This window comes from Anomaloglossus baeobatrachus, chromosome 4 (assembly GCF_048569485.1).
Source record: "Anomaloglossus baeobatrachus isolate aAnoBae1 chromosome 4, aAnoBae1.hap1, whole genome shotgun sequence".
In the NCBI taxonomy this organism is placed as follows: Eukaryota; Metazoa; Chordata; class Amphibia; order Anura; family Aromobatidae; genus Anomaloglossus; species Anomaloglossus baeobatrachus.
Window position 1 is genome coordinate 571,299,683 of NC_134356.1, and position 19,358 is coordinate 571,319,040.

The 19,358-nt window shown below is 44.6% G+C and overlaps 1 protein-coding gene across 1 annotated transcript in view; it reads left to right on the top strand.

Annotated features, from left to right (window-relative positions):
- MAP2K5 (mitogen-activated protein kinase kinase 5) overlaps window positions 1-19,358 on the top strand; it is a 217,208-nt gene that overhangs the window by 152,101 nt on the left and 45,749 nt on the right. The window contains exon 16 of the mRNA XM_075346067.1: window positions 5,724-5,795. Coding sequence (XP_075202182.1) covers window positions 5,724-5,795 — 72 coding nt within the window. The remainder of the gene's footprint in view (window positions 1-5,723; window positions 5,796-19,358) is intronic.

Below are 19,358 nucleotides of genomic sequence, written 5' to 3' on the forward strand. Positions count from 1 at the left end.
TCAAGGCTTTAAATGTCTCCGATCTAATCCACACATTTAGTGGGTCAGTAATTAATTTGAGGGTCTGTTTGATGACATGAAGGGAGATCCCAGTTGGGTATTAAACTGATTGGCAGATGAAGGGGACATCCATCTGCTAATTGGAAAAGAGGATTAGATCCAACAGACTGGACACGTCTTTCTTATATTCTCTAGATGTGAGAAAACTGCCTACATTATCCATAGACATGCCATTCATTTTGGATAGATCTTAAAAGGGTATGTCAAATCTCCTGACATGTTAATAAATACTTGTATTTTTCAAAAAATAATACATTTGAAGCACCCTATGTTAGAAGTGTACATTGTGACATTTCTGTTTTTCTTCTTAAAAGATTTATGGATGAATTGACAACTGTGCGTTACCATTCACCTTGTCAAAGAGGTGTGTCCCTAATTTGTCCAATGCCTGTGGTCATAGATATAATCCTTCTTTAGTAGCAGAGATGCTGAGACGGATTACAGAAAATGGGGACCAATCTTTGCCTCTCGTGTCTGTCAGATTGCATACAGGCATACCTGAGAGATGAAATTTCAGTTCAGGGCAGGCAAAAAGTTATACAAGGCAGGAACAATGAATGCTGTAAGGTAACTCAGAAAGTTCCAGCACTGATGGTGCAGGTAGTTCCAGCACCTATGGTGCAGGTAGCATGCAGATGAACAGCCTACACCAAATATGGAGATGGCAAGTTGCAGAACATGGGAATTGTGACAATTTCTTAACAGCATGATTGCTCAGTGGTTAGCACTGTTGCTTTGCAGAACTAGGGTTTCTGGATTCAAATCCCTTCAAGGCGTTTGTATGTTCTTGTGAACAAAGAAATGATCCAGCTTCACGTTTCCATAAAAACACAGCTTTAATTAAAAACCTTTTTAATATACAAAGAATATTTTTCTTGTAATAAAGATAAGCCACAAAAGTATACCATCTCTGAGTCAGGAAAGATCCAAAGGTTCTTTAAACGCACACCAGACGCGTTTCGAGCACATGGCTCTTAGACCTTGGTGAAGAGGTGATTCACCTTATGTCAGATCATAACCTCAATTTGCAGACACTGTGTTTCGAGGAGACTGCTCCACATTAGTGCAAATTATGAGATCTGATCTTGCTTTATTAGAAGCTATAGTGGGGTCTAAGAAGAAAACTTCTTACAGAGACTGACAAATCATTATAACCCAAATAATATGGTTATCAATTCTCACTAGCTTTCATGGGATGTGAGGGGATAACTGGTTCGAGGCTCCTAGACTGGCCCTCAAACTAGGGGACCCTAGCTGTACCTACTCCCAGAGATACGTCTAATGGTGACAATGTCTGGGCCGCCTTTATTGTCCTGCTCCTGGCCAGCCCTAATCTAATACCCCCTCTCCTCCACCCCAGAGCAGGACCGAGACAGGAATGGTAGAACCCACAGATATGGACAAACTGGGGAAACCAAAACTCTAACATGCAGCATGCTCACACCGAGTAATCAGAAAATAAATGATCAGGAGGAAAATAAAGAACAGGGAGGAGACAACCATACAACAGAAGGCATTCCACAGCACACCAAGAAACACGCAGTAAATCACCAGTTACTTGAAAACAACAGCACATGGACTGCTTTTATGAAAGCTATAGTCGACATGGCAAGACGGATTCCTCCATCTTAAAAAGGTGGGGAGTCACTGTGATAGGTCTCCTGCAACATTTGCTCCAAAAGGTAACCAGCAGGCTAGCAGAAATTTACAGGTGAACAAAGGAAAGATCCAGCTTCACGTTTCCATAAAAACACTGTTTTAATGAAACACTTTTTTAAAATACAAAGAATATTTTTCTTGTAATAAAGATAAGCCACAAAACTATACCATCTCTGAGTCAAGGAAAGATCCAGAGGTTCTTTAAACCGCAACCAGACGCGTTTCGAGCACATGGCTCTTAGACCTCTTCACCAGAATATCTTGAGATAAAAAGCAAACGTGCTTATACGTCTAGTGTCACTTTAAGAGGGGTAGAGTAAAAAGGATTGAGTGTGATCGATCCAGAACCATGCCTGAGAGTTAGAATCCTCCGCAATTCCCCGGTCAGAGCCGGCAAGAGGGAGCACGGGGATACTCAGCACATTAGGGTCCCAAGTTGTGACTCTTATTTACTGTTCCTTCCCCTCACAAGCACTGACCTGGATAACCACACAGAACACACTCAGCTGGCACTAATTTCTCAGTTTGTTTTCTTGTATGGAGGCCCCCGGGTTATGAGGCTCCGAAAGGAAGTGTCAGGCAGCCAGGTGCATTAAGAGCACAGCACGAATGGCCGTCTGGGGAGTGCTCCCATCTTAGCTCTCTTACACTCTCCTGACCTTCACACAAAGGAAATGTCTCAAAGTGAACTCAGACCTTGACCAAGTAACATTCACAGGCTGAAAAAACTGATGTGTATACTATTACTGGGGCAGTGGAAAGCATCGCGGTATATCCCAGAACATCGGCTACCATGGTTATGAATTATATACTGACGGGGCTCACAGAGGACAGCAAAGCCATGACTACAAGATCACGTCTGAAACAACCTGATACTAGGAGCTGCTGATAAGTCTTTGGCTTTTTTTTTTTTTTTATTCTATAGTAACGAATGTTACATCACATGAAAGCCTTATGTATCTAATATATGTTTTCAAAATTTTGTGTTTGTTTGCTTATGACAACAGTGTTCTTCGCACGCAGGAAAGAAAATAGCGGAGTCTAATGCGATATTCACAGCAACTTAGAGCAGAGGAGTGATACAATTCTTGTTTCTGCAAGGAAAGTCCATGAAGGATATTCGTGGTGATATGTCGCAGACATTGGGGGATCAATGCTCTTCAGATTGCACACTTAAGAACTGGGTTGCCAAATTAAAAACTGGCCACTGCAGCACCAATGAGGAAAGTCCTGGACGACCAAGTGGTTGTTCCGGAGATTGTCGATGCTGTGCACAACCTCATACTGGAGAATCGACGAATTTCAGCTAAAGCAATAGCAGACATCATGGGGATTTCCTGTGAATGTGTTTGTGTCATTATCCATGAACATTTGGACATGAGGAAGCTATCTGCAAAGTGGGTCCCCAAATGTTTGACAACAGATCAGAGAAGTACGCGAGTGAAAACTTCCCGTTCCATTTGTCAGCGTTTCCGGACTGATAAGAACTTCCTGGATCGACTGGTCACAATAGATGAGACCTAGATTTATTTGTATGACCCTGAAAACAAGGAGCAGTCAAAAGAGTGGAGGTACAGTGGTTCTCCTCATCCAAAGACGTTCAGGGTGCAAAAATCAGCCACTATTGTGATAGTGTCTGTGTTCTGGGGAAAGGAGGGCGTGCTGCTAGTGGGCTACCTTCAAAAGAGTTCCACCATCAATGCAAGGTATTGCATTCAACTTTTCGACTAATTGAAGGCAACGCTAAAGACCAAAAAGCACTGCAAGCTGTCCAAAGGAATCTTGTTCCTACAAGACAACGCCTACGCTCACACTGCATAAGCGACCACGGCAAAACTGGCAGAGCTTGGCTTCCAGCTGGTTGGCCACCCACCTTTATTCACCTGATCTAGCTCCCTCCGACTATCCTGTGTTTCCAAATCTGAAGAAACACCTCAAGGGTACGAAATTTCACATCATTTCTGATGCCATGGCTGCTACGGATGCCTGGTTTAAGAGACAAGCAAAATCCTTCTTTTTGCTAGGCTTACAGAACTTGGGATACCGATATAAGAAGTGTGTTGACGTCAGTGGAGAGTATGTGGAATAAATGTAAAGTTTCATCATCCTTTATTGTCTCTTTCTGTTTGAAGCCAAAGACTTATCAGCAGCCCCTCGTAACACAAACTCATGGTCTGTGTGGCAACTACGCTCCATGACTGGACTATTTATTGGTGATCTTCCCCGTTTCCATGAGGTAGACCTGATGATGACCCTTGTACAGTTCCAAGTCTGAAAGTGTAACATAATATGGCAGCCTGTTTTCTGCTGACATCCCAACAAAATAGTCCAGAGGGGGAGCGTAGGGTCTGTGCTCTGCCTCTTCATGAAATTCCCCATGACTTTAAGCTGCTTTATGGTAACGTCATTGCAAGTTGATTGCTTTATGTTAATGGACTCATGGTTTTTACACAACTTCGTTATAAAATTGAGCACATTTGACATCCAGTCCACCGTACAACCCTTCTTCACTTCTGCACCTAGGTGATTTCTTGTGCTTCCTAGGTCTCACAATGTCGTGAGATTGTATAAGGGTGTCATGGTAATGATGCTAGGAAATGAAGACCACCAGAAACGGGAAGCGCCAAACAAATTGTTCATCTCTACTTTGCATCCATTAACGATAAACCATTTCTAATAAAGGTGAAAGCTGACTTTCCGCAACACCTCGGCCACATGCTAGCCACTTAGTGAGTCCCATCATAAAGAGGGCCACATGCTAACCATGTTGCAAGTCCCACAATAAAGAGGGCCACATGCTAGCCATGCTGTGAGTTCCACCATAAAGAGGGCCACATGCTAACTATGCTGCGAGTCCCACCAAAAACAGAGCCACATGCTAGCCACGCTGTGAGTCCCACCATAAAGAGGGTATATGCTAGCCACGCAGTGAGTCCCATCATAAAAAGAGGGCCACATGTTAGCCATGCTGCGAGTCCCACCATAAAGAGGGCCACATGTTAGCCATGCTGCGAGTCCCACCATAAAGAGGGCCACATGCTAACCATGCTGCGAGTCCCACCATAATGAGGGCATATGCTAGCCACGCAGTGAGTCCCATCATAAAGAGAGGGCCACATGCTAACCATGCTGTGAGTCCCACCATAAAGAGGGCCACATGCTAACCATGCTGCGAGTCCCACCATAAAGAATGCCATATGCTAGCCACGCTGTGAGTCCCACCATAAAGAGGAGTGAGTCCCATCATAAAGAGAGGGTCACATGCTAGCCACGCTGTGAGTCCCACCATACAGAGGGCCACATGCTAACCATGCTGCGAGTCCCACCATAAAGAATACCATCTGCTAGCCACGCTGTGAGTCCCACCATAAAGAGGAGTGAGTCCCATCAAAAAGAGAGGGCCACATGCTAGCCACGCTGTGAGTCCCACCATACAGAGGGCCACATGCTAACCATGCTGCGAGTCCCACCATAAAGAGGGCCACATGCTAACCATGCTGCGAGTCCCACCATAAAGAATGCCATATGCTAGCCACGCTGTGAGTCCCACCATAAAGAGGAGTGAGTCCCATCATAAAGAGAGGGTCACATGCTAGCCACGCTGTGAGTCCCACCATACAGGGGGCCACGTTTGCCATGCTGTGAGTCCTTACCATAAAGAGGACCATATGCTAGCCACACTACGAGCCCCACCATACAGTGGGAAGTAGCATTTTTATTACCATTGTCCCAAAACTGATTGTATGCTGTGATTTTTTTTTGATTTTTTTTTTCCCAACATGTTCAGGCCAATTGCAAATTTACGTAGGTGATCAGCAATATCACGGGAGACTTGTGCAAAAATGTCCATTAACAATGAAAAATGACGAAATCACAAAAGAGACAAAATAAATGAGCAAACTTTGGCTGCTGTTCATTCATTATGAAATTGACAAAACTGTTTTTACTTGTTCTGTAACTCTACAGATTATGTTGTGTTTTTTTTATTCTTTCCCACCTAACAGCCTGAGCGCATTGCTGGAGAACAGTATGGAATTCACTCCGATGTGTGGAGCTTGGGAATCTCATTTATGGAGGTGAGCATACCATGTGCTCGTATACGCGTGTGAGCGCGGTCCTGTATATATGTGCGGTGCAGACCCAGGATAGGCCTGCGTTCACATTGATGCTTTATCGCCCTGTATGAGACCAGTGCCGGGTTTATAAATGAAGTGCACGTCCTACAGAGGAAATGGACAGTGTTCTGTACAGTTATAGATTTAATAATTTCACATATTTTGAAGCCGATCCCCAGAGCACTGACAGTGATGGTTATAATAATAACTCCATTTATATACAGCGTGCTTCCCTATGGGAGTCACAAGCTTCATTATCACAGTATAAAGGTAGCATTTTAAATAATCAGAAGTCAAGCACAGGAATAAAAATACAATTTATGTGGAATGACGCACGGTCATGCAGAGCGGCCCTGTATCCAAGCCTCAGCCCCTCCACATTAACCGCCTGCTTGGAGCACCGAGATCTCTGGTTTTATGGCTAAGGGACAGGAACAAGGTATTACAGGACGGTGAACTGTACAGAATGACCCCGTGGTAGTACATCTGCTCTGTGAGATATTGGGCTTCATATGCATTGAAAGGTGGCTAACACATAGGCACTAAACAGTGGTGTAACTAGAGTTCGATGGGCCCCAGGGCAAGAATCGGAACTGGCTTCCCCCCCCTCGGGGTACAGGATAATTATGCTGACACTTGGCTCTTTCCCTCAGCACCCTGCTGTCCCATACTCCAATATCCCAATATAATATCCAATATTATAATGCATCTCATAGTCCTCCATATATTATAATGCACCCCCATAGTCCTTCATATATTATAATGCAGCCCCCCCATAGTCATTAATGTATTATAATGCAGCCCCATAGTCCTGCATATAGTTTAATGCACCTTCATAGTCCTCCATGTATTATAATGTACCCCCATAGTATTGCTTAGAGTTTAATGCATCCCCATAGTCCTCCATGTATTATAATTCACCCCATATTCCTCCATATAATATTATGTAGCCTCCATAGAGTATTATGCAGCCCCCATATACCATTATGCAGCCCCCATATCGTTTAATGTCCCCCATCGTCCTCCGGCCACCATGATTAAATAAAATACTCGTTTTCCTTGTTCCCCCCGCTGGTCCGGTCTTCTCAGCACAGGAGGCGTGCAGTAGTGACGGCATCTCGCTCCGCTGTACTGAGCTTTCAGAGCGCAGACACAGCAGGAGAATGATGAGAGAGGGAGCGCGCCGCTTACTCTCTTATCATTGGTTTCAATTGTATCGGCATCTGCGATGCTGATTCCATTGAAATTGCGGTCCTCGGCATAGTGGTCACATGGCCGCAGCACTGGCAGAGGTCCTCTGGCTCCCGGAAACCCTGGTCTCTGCGACAGTGATCGTTCCGCCTCTGCTACTAATGATGGGTAAGCAGTACAGTGCCCGGTGCTCTGACTAATGAGTGAACACTACGATGCTCAAGTGCTCCTTACTCAATTCGAGCAGGTCAGACCCTCAGATGGGCTCAATTTGAGTAACTAGTATTATGGAAGTCAATGATTTGGCAGTTCGGCTTTCCTCCCACATACAGCCAGCTATATACAAAGCACTTCCAGAGGAGGGAGGACTTTTTTTGTGGGGTTTTTTTTTTTTGTTTTATTTTGGACACCGTTCTACCGAAAACATTGTTTTTACCCCATTGAGAGCCATTCGGAGACTGCAGGTGGCTCTCAATGAGGTGCCGGCTCCCATTATTCGGCGAAGCGAGACGGCACTTTGTGTTCCATGTTTCATGAACCATACATCCAAGCACCCGTGATACTTGACTGAGCACGCTCGCCCATCACTATTAATGACTAAATTTACTGTCATATAGGGTTGTCACTGGAGAGCAACCTGTGTGCAGATACACCCTAAAAGGGGGATTCAGACAGGAACAGTTTTTCAGTTTTCCTCTAGAAATGGTGAATTTCAAACCAATGGCAATTTTGGCTGTTTGCTAGGAATCTCAGGAGCCGGCATTACATGATCATTTCAGCACTTAAAGAGGTATTCCCATCTCCAAGATCCTATCCCAGTATGTAGTAGGTGTAAAAATAATATTAGCAAATATCTCCAATTAGAAATGTAGTATAGTTCTCCTGATTAGCTATGTCACTTACCTCATGTGCAGGGTATTACAGTAGTTTAAGTATCCATGGTTATGACCACGAGCAGCTGTCACTTTGAATGGTCGTAACCATGGATACCCAAGCTACTGCAATGCCTGCACATGAGGTACGTGACATAGCTAATCAAGAGAACTACAATACACTTTTAGTCGGAGGTATGCGCTATTATTATTATTACACCTACTATATATTGAGATAGGATCTTGGAGAGGGGAATACCCTTTTAATTATTTAACTTTTTTGCTTTTTAGATTGTTTTGATATAACTTTAAATTAAGTGATGGAGGGACAAGGGGAAACCCTTTAAATATGATGGTTTTACAGACAATGAGAGAAGGTGGCACCGTTGCAACACATGTACAGCTAGTATCATATCACTTAGAATGAGCTGATACAGTTTTGTATTCTGCGTAATCCTGACATTATTATATGCTGTTATGCCTGATCCATAGAAAAATGCCACATCAATTATAGAGGTGAGAAGTCAGATCCTCTGTTTTCCAGAGAAGGTGGTTCTGCATGTTTGGAACACAAACTCTTGCTACTTTGCCAGTGAATCTGTCATCAGGTTTTTGCCACCTAATCTGAGAGCAGTATATTGTAGGGGCAGAGACCCTGATCTGTGCTGCTTGCTGTAATATTGATAAAATCAGTTTTATCAGCAGGAGGTTATTACTAAAGGTCTAGTAAACCTCCTGCCATATAGTCTTCTACATTCATGAGCTTTGTATAACCCCACCCCCATCACTGTTTGGCAGCTTTTTGACTATGCACAATGTACACCTAGCTGCCCATCAGTGGTGTGGGTGGGGTTATACAAAGCTCTACATTCGGAGGCCTTGGTAGATATTCAGCAGATAAAACAATGATTTTGGCAAAGTAAAGGTCCAGTCACACTAAGCAACTTACCAGCGATCCCAACAACGATAGGGATCGCTGGTAAGTTGCTAGGAGGTTGCTGGTGAGATGTCACACTGCGACGCTCCAGCGATCCCACCAGCAACCTGACCTGGCAGGGATCGCTGGAGCGTCGCTACACAAGTTGCTGGTGAGCTCACCAGCAACCAGTGACAAGCCCCCAGCGCCGCGTGGAAGATGCTGCGCTTGGTAACTAAGGTAAATATCGGGTAACAAACCCGATATTTACCTTGGTTACCACCGCACGGAGCTACACGTGCACAGAGCAGGGAGCAGCGCACAATGCTTAGCGCTGGCTCCTTGCTCTCCTAGTTACAGCACACATTGGGTTAATTAACCCGATGTGTGCTGCAGCTAAATGTGCACAGAGCAGGGAGCAGCGCACAATGCTTAGCGCTGGCTCCTTGCTCTCCTAGTTACAGCACACATCGGGTTAATTAACCCGATGTGTGCTGCAGCTACATGTGCACAGAGCAGGAGCCGGCACTGACAGTGAGAGCGGCGGAGGCTGGTAACAAAGGTAAATATCGGGTAACCAAGGACAGGGCTTCTTGGTTACCCGATGTTTACATTGGTTACCAGCCTCCGCAGAAGCCGGCTCCTGCTGCCTGCACATTTAGTTGTTGCTGTCTCGCTGTCACACACAGCGATCTGTGCTTCACAGCGGGACAGCAACAACTAAAAAATGGCCCAGGACATTCAGCAACAACCAACGACCTCACAGCAGGGGCCAGGTTGTTGCTGGATGTCACACACAGCAACATCGCTAGCAACGTCACAAAAGTTGTTCGTTAGCAGCGATGTTGCTAGCGATGTTGCTTAGTGTGACGGGGCCTTAACAGTACACAGCCTAATAAGTGACACATCACTGCAATCCAGGATTCATTATGCTGCTCTCAGATTGAGTAGCAATATCCTGGTGAGGCCCCCATACACATTAGTTAAAAGTTCAGATGATGTCAGGCTAGAGAAGAGTCGGGCCTATTGAAATTGATCACCTAATCCTTTTGTTCAGTTGGCAGATAAGCCACCAAGCTTAGTATTCCTGTGCTTGTGGGACAATGATCATTCAGCAGACAAATGTGTATGGGGACCTTTAGGATTGACTATTTGAGTCCATTGGGATGGCACTTGTGATGAAGCAGGAAGAGGGCATCAGCAAAATCATCTCACTTAAAGGGAATCTGTCACCAAGTTGTTGCTACCTCATCTGAGAGCAGCATAATGTAGGAAATGAGACCCTGATTCCAGTGATGTATCACTTATTGGGTGCGGCACTTGTCACACAATCAGAGTTTTTAGATGTAGTAGAGTTCAGAAAGCTAACCCCACCCACACCACAGTTTTCTATGTACATTGTATATTGACAGTAAGCTGCTAATCAGTGCTGGGGGCACGGTTGGACCAGGTCTCATTTGGGCACTAGTCCAGGCAGTTCAAGGGAACCTGTTAGCTGGTGCATGCAGCCCAAACCATGGGCAGCATGTATCAGCCACTGGCTGTACAATCATAGCCATGTATATTTAGCTCTGAAAATTTGCAGTGGTTCAGAGAAAAACATAGTTTTAATAGCGGCCGGGGACCAAACCGTGCTATTGACTAGTCAGACGGGCTTTTCCCCGCCTGCTGACCATGACTGACAAGTCTCTGCATATAAGCATGTATGGGCAGAGACTTGTCAGCAGGTGGGAAGAAGCCGACCGGGACCCGCCTATACAACCAGTCACCTGCATGGATCAGTCTCCGGCCTCTATTAAAAGTATTTTTTTATCTGAAACGCTGCAGCGTTTCAGAGCTAAATATACATGGCTGTTATCGAACGGTTTGGGCATCGTGCATGATAATCTCCTGCTGATAAAGCACTCATTGTAGTGAAATAAGACCACACAGTCTCATAAGTGACACATCTCAGAACTCCCTGTCTCAGCCCCTACATTCTGTCCTCAGATTACATAACAAAAACTTGCTGACAGTTTCCTTTCTAAATGGACATCTGTTATGATAACACCCCTTTAACTGAATAGTCCCTGACGACTGTAGCTAAAACAGCCATTCCCTTAGCCTATCAGTGGAATCCATTCCTAGCACCTGTATCTGCTGCTGGATTTGCAGCACATGCTTCCACTTTCAGTATGATCGTCGTATCAGGGATTTGTTATTTAACCATTTACCTAATGCATTTCTGCGCACTCACCAGAGGTGAATTCAATCAGTCAGACCGGGAATAAATGTTCAGAGTAATCACATCAGTTGTACAAGCATAACATTTACAAGACAAGATAAATGAGAACAAGCGCTTCGTCCAAACAAGTTTATAATCTAAATGATTGATAATTATACAAATGAGTCTTAAAGAGCATTTCCTCTAAATTAAGAATCACTAGTGGAAGTGGCCTGAATCTGAGAACGGCTCTAAAGTACACAACGTCCCATTAAGGACTATTTTTACAGCTGTTTCTTAGTTATACCTATTTCTGGGACCGGTAGGTGACATCCACTGTGGCTGCTACTCGGACCTAATTTTTCGTAGAATATTTAGTTAATTTTCTCATATAGCATGCTTTTAAAAACAAATATATTAAATTTTGGCTGTGCTCCCTGGTCTCATCAATACTGTACCTGGTGCTGCTGCAATCCTTCATCCAGTCTGAGGTCTAGAATCAAGTCCACATTTATACTGTGCTTCATCAATATTGGGTAAAGTTATATTGACAGCTGGAAATTGCTGCAGTCTGTCTTAAATACAAGCTGGTAATATGGCTTGGGTTTGCTGCGTTCCTCACCCTCTATTGTAGACCATCGTATTTAAAGGGTTTTTTAAGTAAGTCACTATATATTTGAGCAAATACTCAAGATTGATTGCACGCTGTACCTATACACATTATGATTTTTGTCTTAAAGGGAACCAGATTTGTCCCTATAAGCTGCAGCCACCACCAGTGAGCCCTTATATACAGCATTCCAGGATACTGTATATAAGAGCCCAGGCTGCTCTGTATGACGTAAAACTCGCTTTTATAATGGTCACCTACGGGGCGGTCCAATGGGTGTCGTTGATCTCCGGTCCAGTGCCTCCTCTCTGCAGCAATCTCCATATTCCTTCTACCCAGCCCAGTATGGATGACGTGTCCTGAACAAGCATGCTTTGATCTCCCTGCTCAGGGCAGTTCAAAGAACTGTAATGCACATGCGCAAGGAAAGGTGAATGACCGCCCGCTCATGGGCACTACAATACTTTGATCTGCCGTGTTCAGGGCAGATCAAAGTGTGCCTGTGCAGGACCTCAATGGCGGCTAGAGTGGATGATGTAGGACACGTCATCCATACTGGGCTGGGTCGAAGGAGGACGACAGCCATCGCAGCAGAGCGAAGGCGTTGGACCGGAGAGAAACGGTACCCATCAGACCGGACCGCCCCCTAGTTGGGTATAATAAAAGTCATTTTGACATTCTACACAGTGGCCTGGACTCTTATATACAGTATTCTAGAATACTGTATATAAGGACTCACTGGTGGTGGCCACAGGCTACAGTCGCCAAATTTGGTGACCGGTTCCTTTTAACCATTATTGAGTGGTGGTGATCATCATTGTATGAGAATGATTCCAAATAATGGCGTCCTGACATCTTTGTTCTTCAGGCAGATATTCCACTGCCAGACGAGGCTCGAGGTGAGCATTCATGTGGACTACTCGGGAGAGATGACTGAGACATGATCAAGTGTTTGCCGCACAGCGATCTAATGCATGTAGCCCCCTAAGGCTATATACACATTGCATCTTACCCTCATGTCATTGGCTCCATCATGGTTTAGGTCTGAAAACTAGGATATGAGCATATGCGCTGACAGTCATTGAGTGCATTGATGGAGATGGAGTCACTGTGCTCTTTTGGACATCATCTTTGGCTGTATCATGTATGTATATAACACAGTCGATCACGCCTTGGAGCCCACCTCATTTAGTCGGATTCTATCGTTATTGATGTCTGACAGAGCACACAGGGACTCCGTCTCCAAAAAATACAGTCGCATATGGCGAATCATGTGTTTCGAGAATTTCTAACGCAAGCCCTGACAGAGCCACCGATGGGAGGGTAAAACGCAATGAAGAACATGACCTTGATTCTGTCACTAGGTGGTTACAACCTAAGCTAAAACGGAGAGCAGCAGTATGTAGGGACAGAGACCCTGATTTCAGTGATGTGACCCTTACTGGGCTACTTTCTGTAGTTTTAATAAAATCAGTTTCATCAGGAGGGGATTATTGCTAAAGGACTAGTAAACCTGCTGCTAGGTAGTCCTTCATGTTCATGAGCTCTGTATAAAATTACACCCATCACTGATTGGCAGCTTTCTACAGAAAACTTTCAATCAGTGGTGTGAGTGGGGTTATACAGAGTTCAGTATTCAAAGAACCGATAGATAAACAGTGATTTTTCAAAATTACAGCAAGCAGCCCAGTAAGTGATATTTATCTGGAATCCGGGTCTCCGCCCCTACATCAGATGGATTAGCAGAAACCTGGTGACAGATTGCCTTTATGTTCTCATTTGCAGGGAAAGGTTCTGCTTGTTTCTTACCCAGTAAATATTTGATTAGTGAAGAATCACTGGTTTCTATCGTTTTGTATTTAATCAGCCAAGTGTTTGGTAAATTAGGCCTATTAGATCTTAATTAAAGTAAATGGCAGTGAATAAGACGATTGCATGTTCTCCTTGAGATGCACAATACTAAGCAAAGTGCAGCCAGCCACTCCGGGGCCAGGGGGCTCCGCGACACTCGCTGACCTCACTAGGTGTTGATTTTGGGGGCAATTTAGGCGCACAATTAACTGGCAGCACCTCTGGCTGTGAATTAATAGTAGCTTGCAGAATATGTCCCCCTCCTCCTCTGTCACCAATGCTGAGAACACTGTGGCTGCCTTGAGGAGGGCTATCCATCACTCACTGACCAGAACTTCCGTAATTAGTGTATGTTCTGGCCCTGTGCTCCAGCGACTCAGAAGCTGGCGCACCAGCCGCAAACAAACTTTGCTGGAGTAAAACTCCGAGATGATTTATCCAGCGGCTGCGCAGGGACATAAAGCGGGGGGCTGCAGGACGACTGTGAAGTGTAAGCGAAGGTTCACTCAGGCCCGACTGGGACCTCCATGCATCAAACTCAGGCAGCCAATGCACACACAGCTTGTGTGCGGGCCATAAGATAAATAAGGCAATTATAGCAGCTACGTTAGGTTACAGTGTGAATGGGAGCTGGGCTCCGTCCAGCAGGGTGGGCAGAGGGGAGCGAGCCTTTTAAACAAGAACTGTACGCTGTGGATGCACAGAGATCACACTCCGCACTCACATAACATTGGAAGGATATCCCAATTTAATAAGGTTATTCCAACGCGATGGAGGCTGAAGATTTGATATTAGTTCTACTTTTTACTTTTTATATTATTCAGACTGCATGATTGGGCCCTCTCTATACAAAGGCTAGAAAACCAGCATAACGCTCCTGAAAACATAACATTTCTGAGACTCACAGGAGCACTTACGACATGGTTTTATTTTTCTACAAGATCCATGTATATGATGCACTCATTATGTTAAATCATGATACCCTTTTTCTTTAATTTGTTTAAAAGGAATCTGTAAGCAATTTTTGCTATCTCATCTGTCAGCAATATAATATAGGCAAAGAGATTCTGAATCCAACAATGTATCACTTAAAGGGAATCTGTCAGCAGATTTGGTGCCTATAAGCTGCGGCCACCACCAGTGGGCTCTTATATACAGCATTCTAACATGCTGTATATAAGAGCCCAGGCCGCTGTGTAGAACGTAAAAATCACTTTATAATACTTGCCTAAACGGTCGCTGCGGTGGAGTTGGGACATATGGGCGTCTCCGGTGCCGGCGCCTCCTCTTTTGACCATCTTCGTCCTCCCTCTGAAGCCTGTGTTCAATGATGCTACCTACATCATACACAGTTACCATCCCGCGCAGGCGCACTACAATACTTTGATCTCCTCTGCTCAGGGCAGATTAAAGTGCGCCTGCACAGGACCTCAATACTGTCGAGTGTGGATGACATAGGACACGTCATGCACCCCAGCTTTAGAAGAAGGACGACAAAGATGGCCGAAAGAGGAGGCGCCAGCACTGGAGAACGGAGACTCTCATATGACCCAACTCCACCGCAGCGACCGTTTAGGTAAGTATTATGAAGTGATTTTTACGTTCTACACAGTGGCTTTGGCTCTATTTTACAGCATGTTAGAATGTGTATATAAGAGCCCAGTGGTGGTGGCTGCCGCAGCTTAAAGGCCCCAAATCTGCTGAGAGGTTCCCTTTTTAATTTGTTTAAAGGGAATCTGTCAGCAGTTTTTTCTATTTCATCTGGCAGCAATATAATATAGGCAAGAAGATTATGAATCCAACAATGTATCACGTAAATTACAATTAAATATAGGCTGCAGCCGTTCTGACACAATATGAATTTTTAGCTTAAGTCATGTAGCAGAGTCCAGAGTATTGTCCCCACCCACACCAGGCTCTCTATAGAGATTTTACACTGACCGTGAGGTGTCAATCACAGTAAGGGGCGTGTCAGACTGCTGTGCAGGAGAGTTTCTAATCTTGTAATGATAAGGGCCCTGCTGCTTAAACAAACATAGCAAATAAAAAAAGATGGACTGTGACAAAACAGGCATGCCTGCACTTTCTGTGTTAAACCTTCCAATGTGCTAGCTTCAGCTTACATAGCAAAAATGTGCTGACATATTCCCTTTAGCAACACAGTCCGTCAATGTAGACAAGGAGATTCTGAATCCAATGATGTATCGCATAGATTACTGGCTGAAGCCGTTCTGGAAAGATCAAAGAATTTAGATCCAGGTAAACACCAGACCTGATTGAGCTACTGACCCACTCCAGACTCTCAATAGAGATTGTGCATTTGACTGTGAAGTGTCAATGATAGCAGGGGGTGTGCAGGACAACATGGCAGGTGACTTCCTAGTCCTTTATTGGTAATCACAGGGTAATAAACCCTTTAGTATATGTAAACAATAGCTCACACACCGATAAGAGAAGCTAGGTTGCTTATTGTTTTTTAACCCTTACAGCATGCTGTCCTCAGCTTACATAACATAAACCTGCTGACAGATTCCCTTTAAGTAGTGAAGCCCCTGTTCATATCACTTTCGTCTTTGCTAGGGATATAGCTAAAGCGGGCTTTACTCGCTTCAATAAATCTAACGATGTGTCGGCGGGGTCACGTCGTAAGTGACGCACATCCGGCATAGTGTTGTTGTAGCGTGTGAAACCTACGTGCGATTGCAATTGTATGGAAACACGTTGATCGCATACATTTCGTTCAAATTCTAAAAATTGAACGTCCGGTTGTTCAATGTTCCCACGGCAGCACACATCACTGTGTGTGACGCCCCGGGAACGATGAACACATCTTACCTGCGTCCCGCCTGCAATGCGAAAGGAAGGAGGTGGGCGGGATGTTTACGTCCCGCTCATCTCCGCCCCTCCGCTTCTATTGGCTGGCTGCCGTGTGACGCCAAACGTCCCTCCCACTACAGGAAGAGGATGTTCGCCGCCCACATCGAGGTCGTATGGAGGGTAAGTACGTGTGATGGGCTTTAATCGTTTGTGCGACACGGGCAACAAATTGAACATGCCGCACATACGATGGGGGCGTGTGCGATCGCATACGAGATCGCATGTGTAATTGTAACGTGTAAAGCAGGCTTAAGGTAATGAAGTTGTTGCATAAAAAAATGAGTAATAAAAAAGCAAGAAACCGTCTAACATCATAATTTCATACTGCTAAAATGTTTGCAATAAGCAGAAAAATCGTACAAGGTTAAAATGATAATTACATGAGAATTTACTCAAATTAAAATACATATGCTTGGCTGGTAAGAGGTAAATAATATCGAGAAGAGTTAAAGGGGTGGTTCACCACTCAGCAATAGTGGCCACATCTCTGTAAAAGTAATAGGGAAGGAATTTTCTAAATACCTTGTTCAGCCAGTTCTGCCTCTGAGTGGCGCTGTTGTGGTCCGCTCATCCCCATGAATTGACCTCTTTGACTTCCAGTTGACCTGACATCACTGCGGCGGGCTCCAGTCTTCCTGAGTGACTGGACTGTGGGTGGCGTTTCACCACTGGTCACAGCCCAGCATCGCTCCTGCTTGCGGCGCTCTGCAGTAAAGGAGGGAGCGCACGAGATGCTGGGCTGTGATGCTGGGCTATGATGAGCGGTGAAACTCTGTCCACGGCCCAGTCACTCAGGAAGACTGGGGCTGCCTTGGTGAAGTCAGGTCAACTGGAAGTTCACCTGACATCACCAGATTCCAGAGGTCACAGAGCCTGGGGGTCACTTCATGGGGATTAGCAGACCGCAATAACGAAGGCAGCATTGGCTGAACAAGGTATTTAGAAAAAGCCTTCCCTATTAGTTTTACATGGATGTGGCCACTTTTGCAGAATAGTGAACCTTACCTCTTTAACACTTACTGGTCTGGTGGACGAGACTCCGAGTACTAACCGTTCACGTGCCTAGGGGGTGCAAAATACTTGTTTCCTCCGCACACTCACAACCCATTAACTTTTCAGAACTTTGTTCTACTCTACTGATGGCTCAGACCAAGTAGACTAGTCTTCTTTCTCACACCACTGAGCCTTGGGTGCCCACCCTGTCACTGGTTGACTGTTTGTCCATTGTTGAAACACTTTTGGTTGGTATTAGCCACTAAATATCATGAACATAAGACATACCATTTTGGAGATATTTTGATTATATTATATTGCACAATTTTTCTTTAGTCCTAGTCACTCAAATCCTTATACTTGCCCATTTTTTCTGCTTCCAAATAGATCCCATCCTTCATCAGGTTCCATTGTCATGATGGACTCTGTTATTCACTTTACCGCTCAGTAGTTCTAATATTACTGCTATACCACATGTCATGGAATGTATATTGTTTTCTTCAGGGAGTTATTACACTTAGATATCTCAGCATTAGAAACAATACTACCATGTGTATAAGTGGTATCTCAGCAGTGTAGATAAATAGTAATATTTTAAAACTTAGCTTTTAATAGCAGACAGTTAAAAAGGTACCCAATGACATACAAAAACACTAACAGAGAAGACATGTAGAGGTGGCTACAAATACAGCTGCCACAAAGGGCTATCTCAAAAAACACAATCAAAAAGAGCCAAGCCTGATTGTCACATCAAACCATACTATTCAAAGCATGGTCCAACACACAGTAATAGTAATAGTGCCTCCTCCATGAATCCCTCGCCGATGTTTGGTAAAACTACAGCTTGGGTGAGATGATTCCAATTACTGTGGATATTTATCTATAGTTTTGTTCTCCTGCAGTCACTATTACTGTGTGTCGGACCATGCTATGAATGGTATGGTTTGATGGTTTAACAATCAGGCTTGGCTCTTTTTGATTGTGTTTTTTGCCATAGCACTTTGTGGCACCTGTATTTGTAGCCACCTCTACATGTCTTCTCTGTTAGTGTTTTTGTATGTAATTGGGTACCTTTTAAACTGTGTGCTATTTAAAGCTAAGTTTTAAAATATTACGATTTATCTACGAGTTATTACACTTACCAACCTCAACCCTCATCAAGCATAAAGCGAATCTAGCACTAAATTTCACCACATAAGTCCTGTTTCACACATCAGTGAAAAACACTGACGTTTTTCACTGGCGTGTAAAACACGCACATGTCCCTCCGTGTGCCGTGAATTACGGCACACGTGGGTTGTCTAAGTGCAATCCGGGCTCCATTCTCCGTGGCCCATGATTGCACTTAGAAATCAACTCACCTGTTCCCGCTCCCGCTCTCCATGGTGCTGATCGCTCCCGCGGTGCAGCATCCCGCCGGCGCTGACCCCCGCAGCAGCTGCTTCCGGGTCGGCTGTGTCGTGCATCATGAATATGCGCGACAGTAATGAGCCGGCTCAGAAGCAGCAAGCTGCACGGGCTGCAGAGGACATCGCTGGACGCCGGGTGAGTAAAAATGATTTTTATTTTAAAAGCACGTTTTTTTCTGGCACGTGTTTCACAGACCACACCACTGCGCGGTCCGTGGGACATCAGTGATGCCAGAAAAAAATGGACATGTCTCCGTGCGGCAATCACGGACACGCGGGTACGCCACACGGAGACACGTGCAGTGAAAAATCACTGATGTGTGAGCAGACCCATTCATTATAATGGGTCTGCGTATGTCAGTGATTCTGGTACGTTTAAAAAAAAAAGCACAAACGTACCAGAATCACTGACGTGTGAAACAGGCCTAAACTGCATACGTAATTAAATACTTCTCTTAGACCTGATAAGGATACTGTATATACTTTGAAAATCCTTTCTTAATGTATAATTCTCTTTGAATGTATAATTCTTTTCTTTGTCGCTCTATTGGGAGACCCAGACAATTGGGTGTATAGCTACTGCCTCCGGAGGCCACACAAAG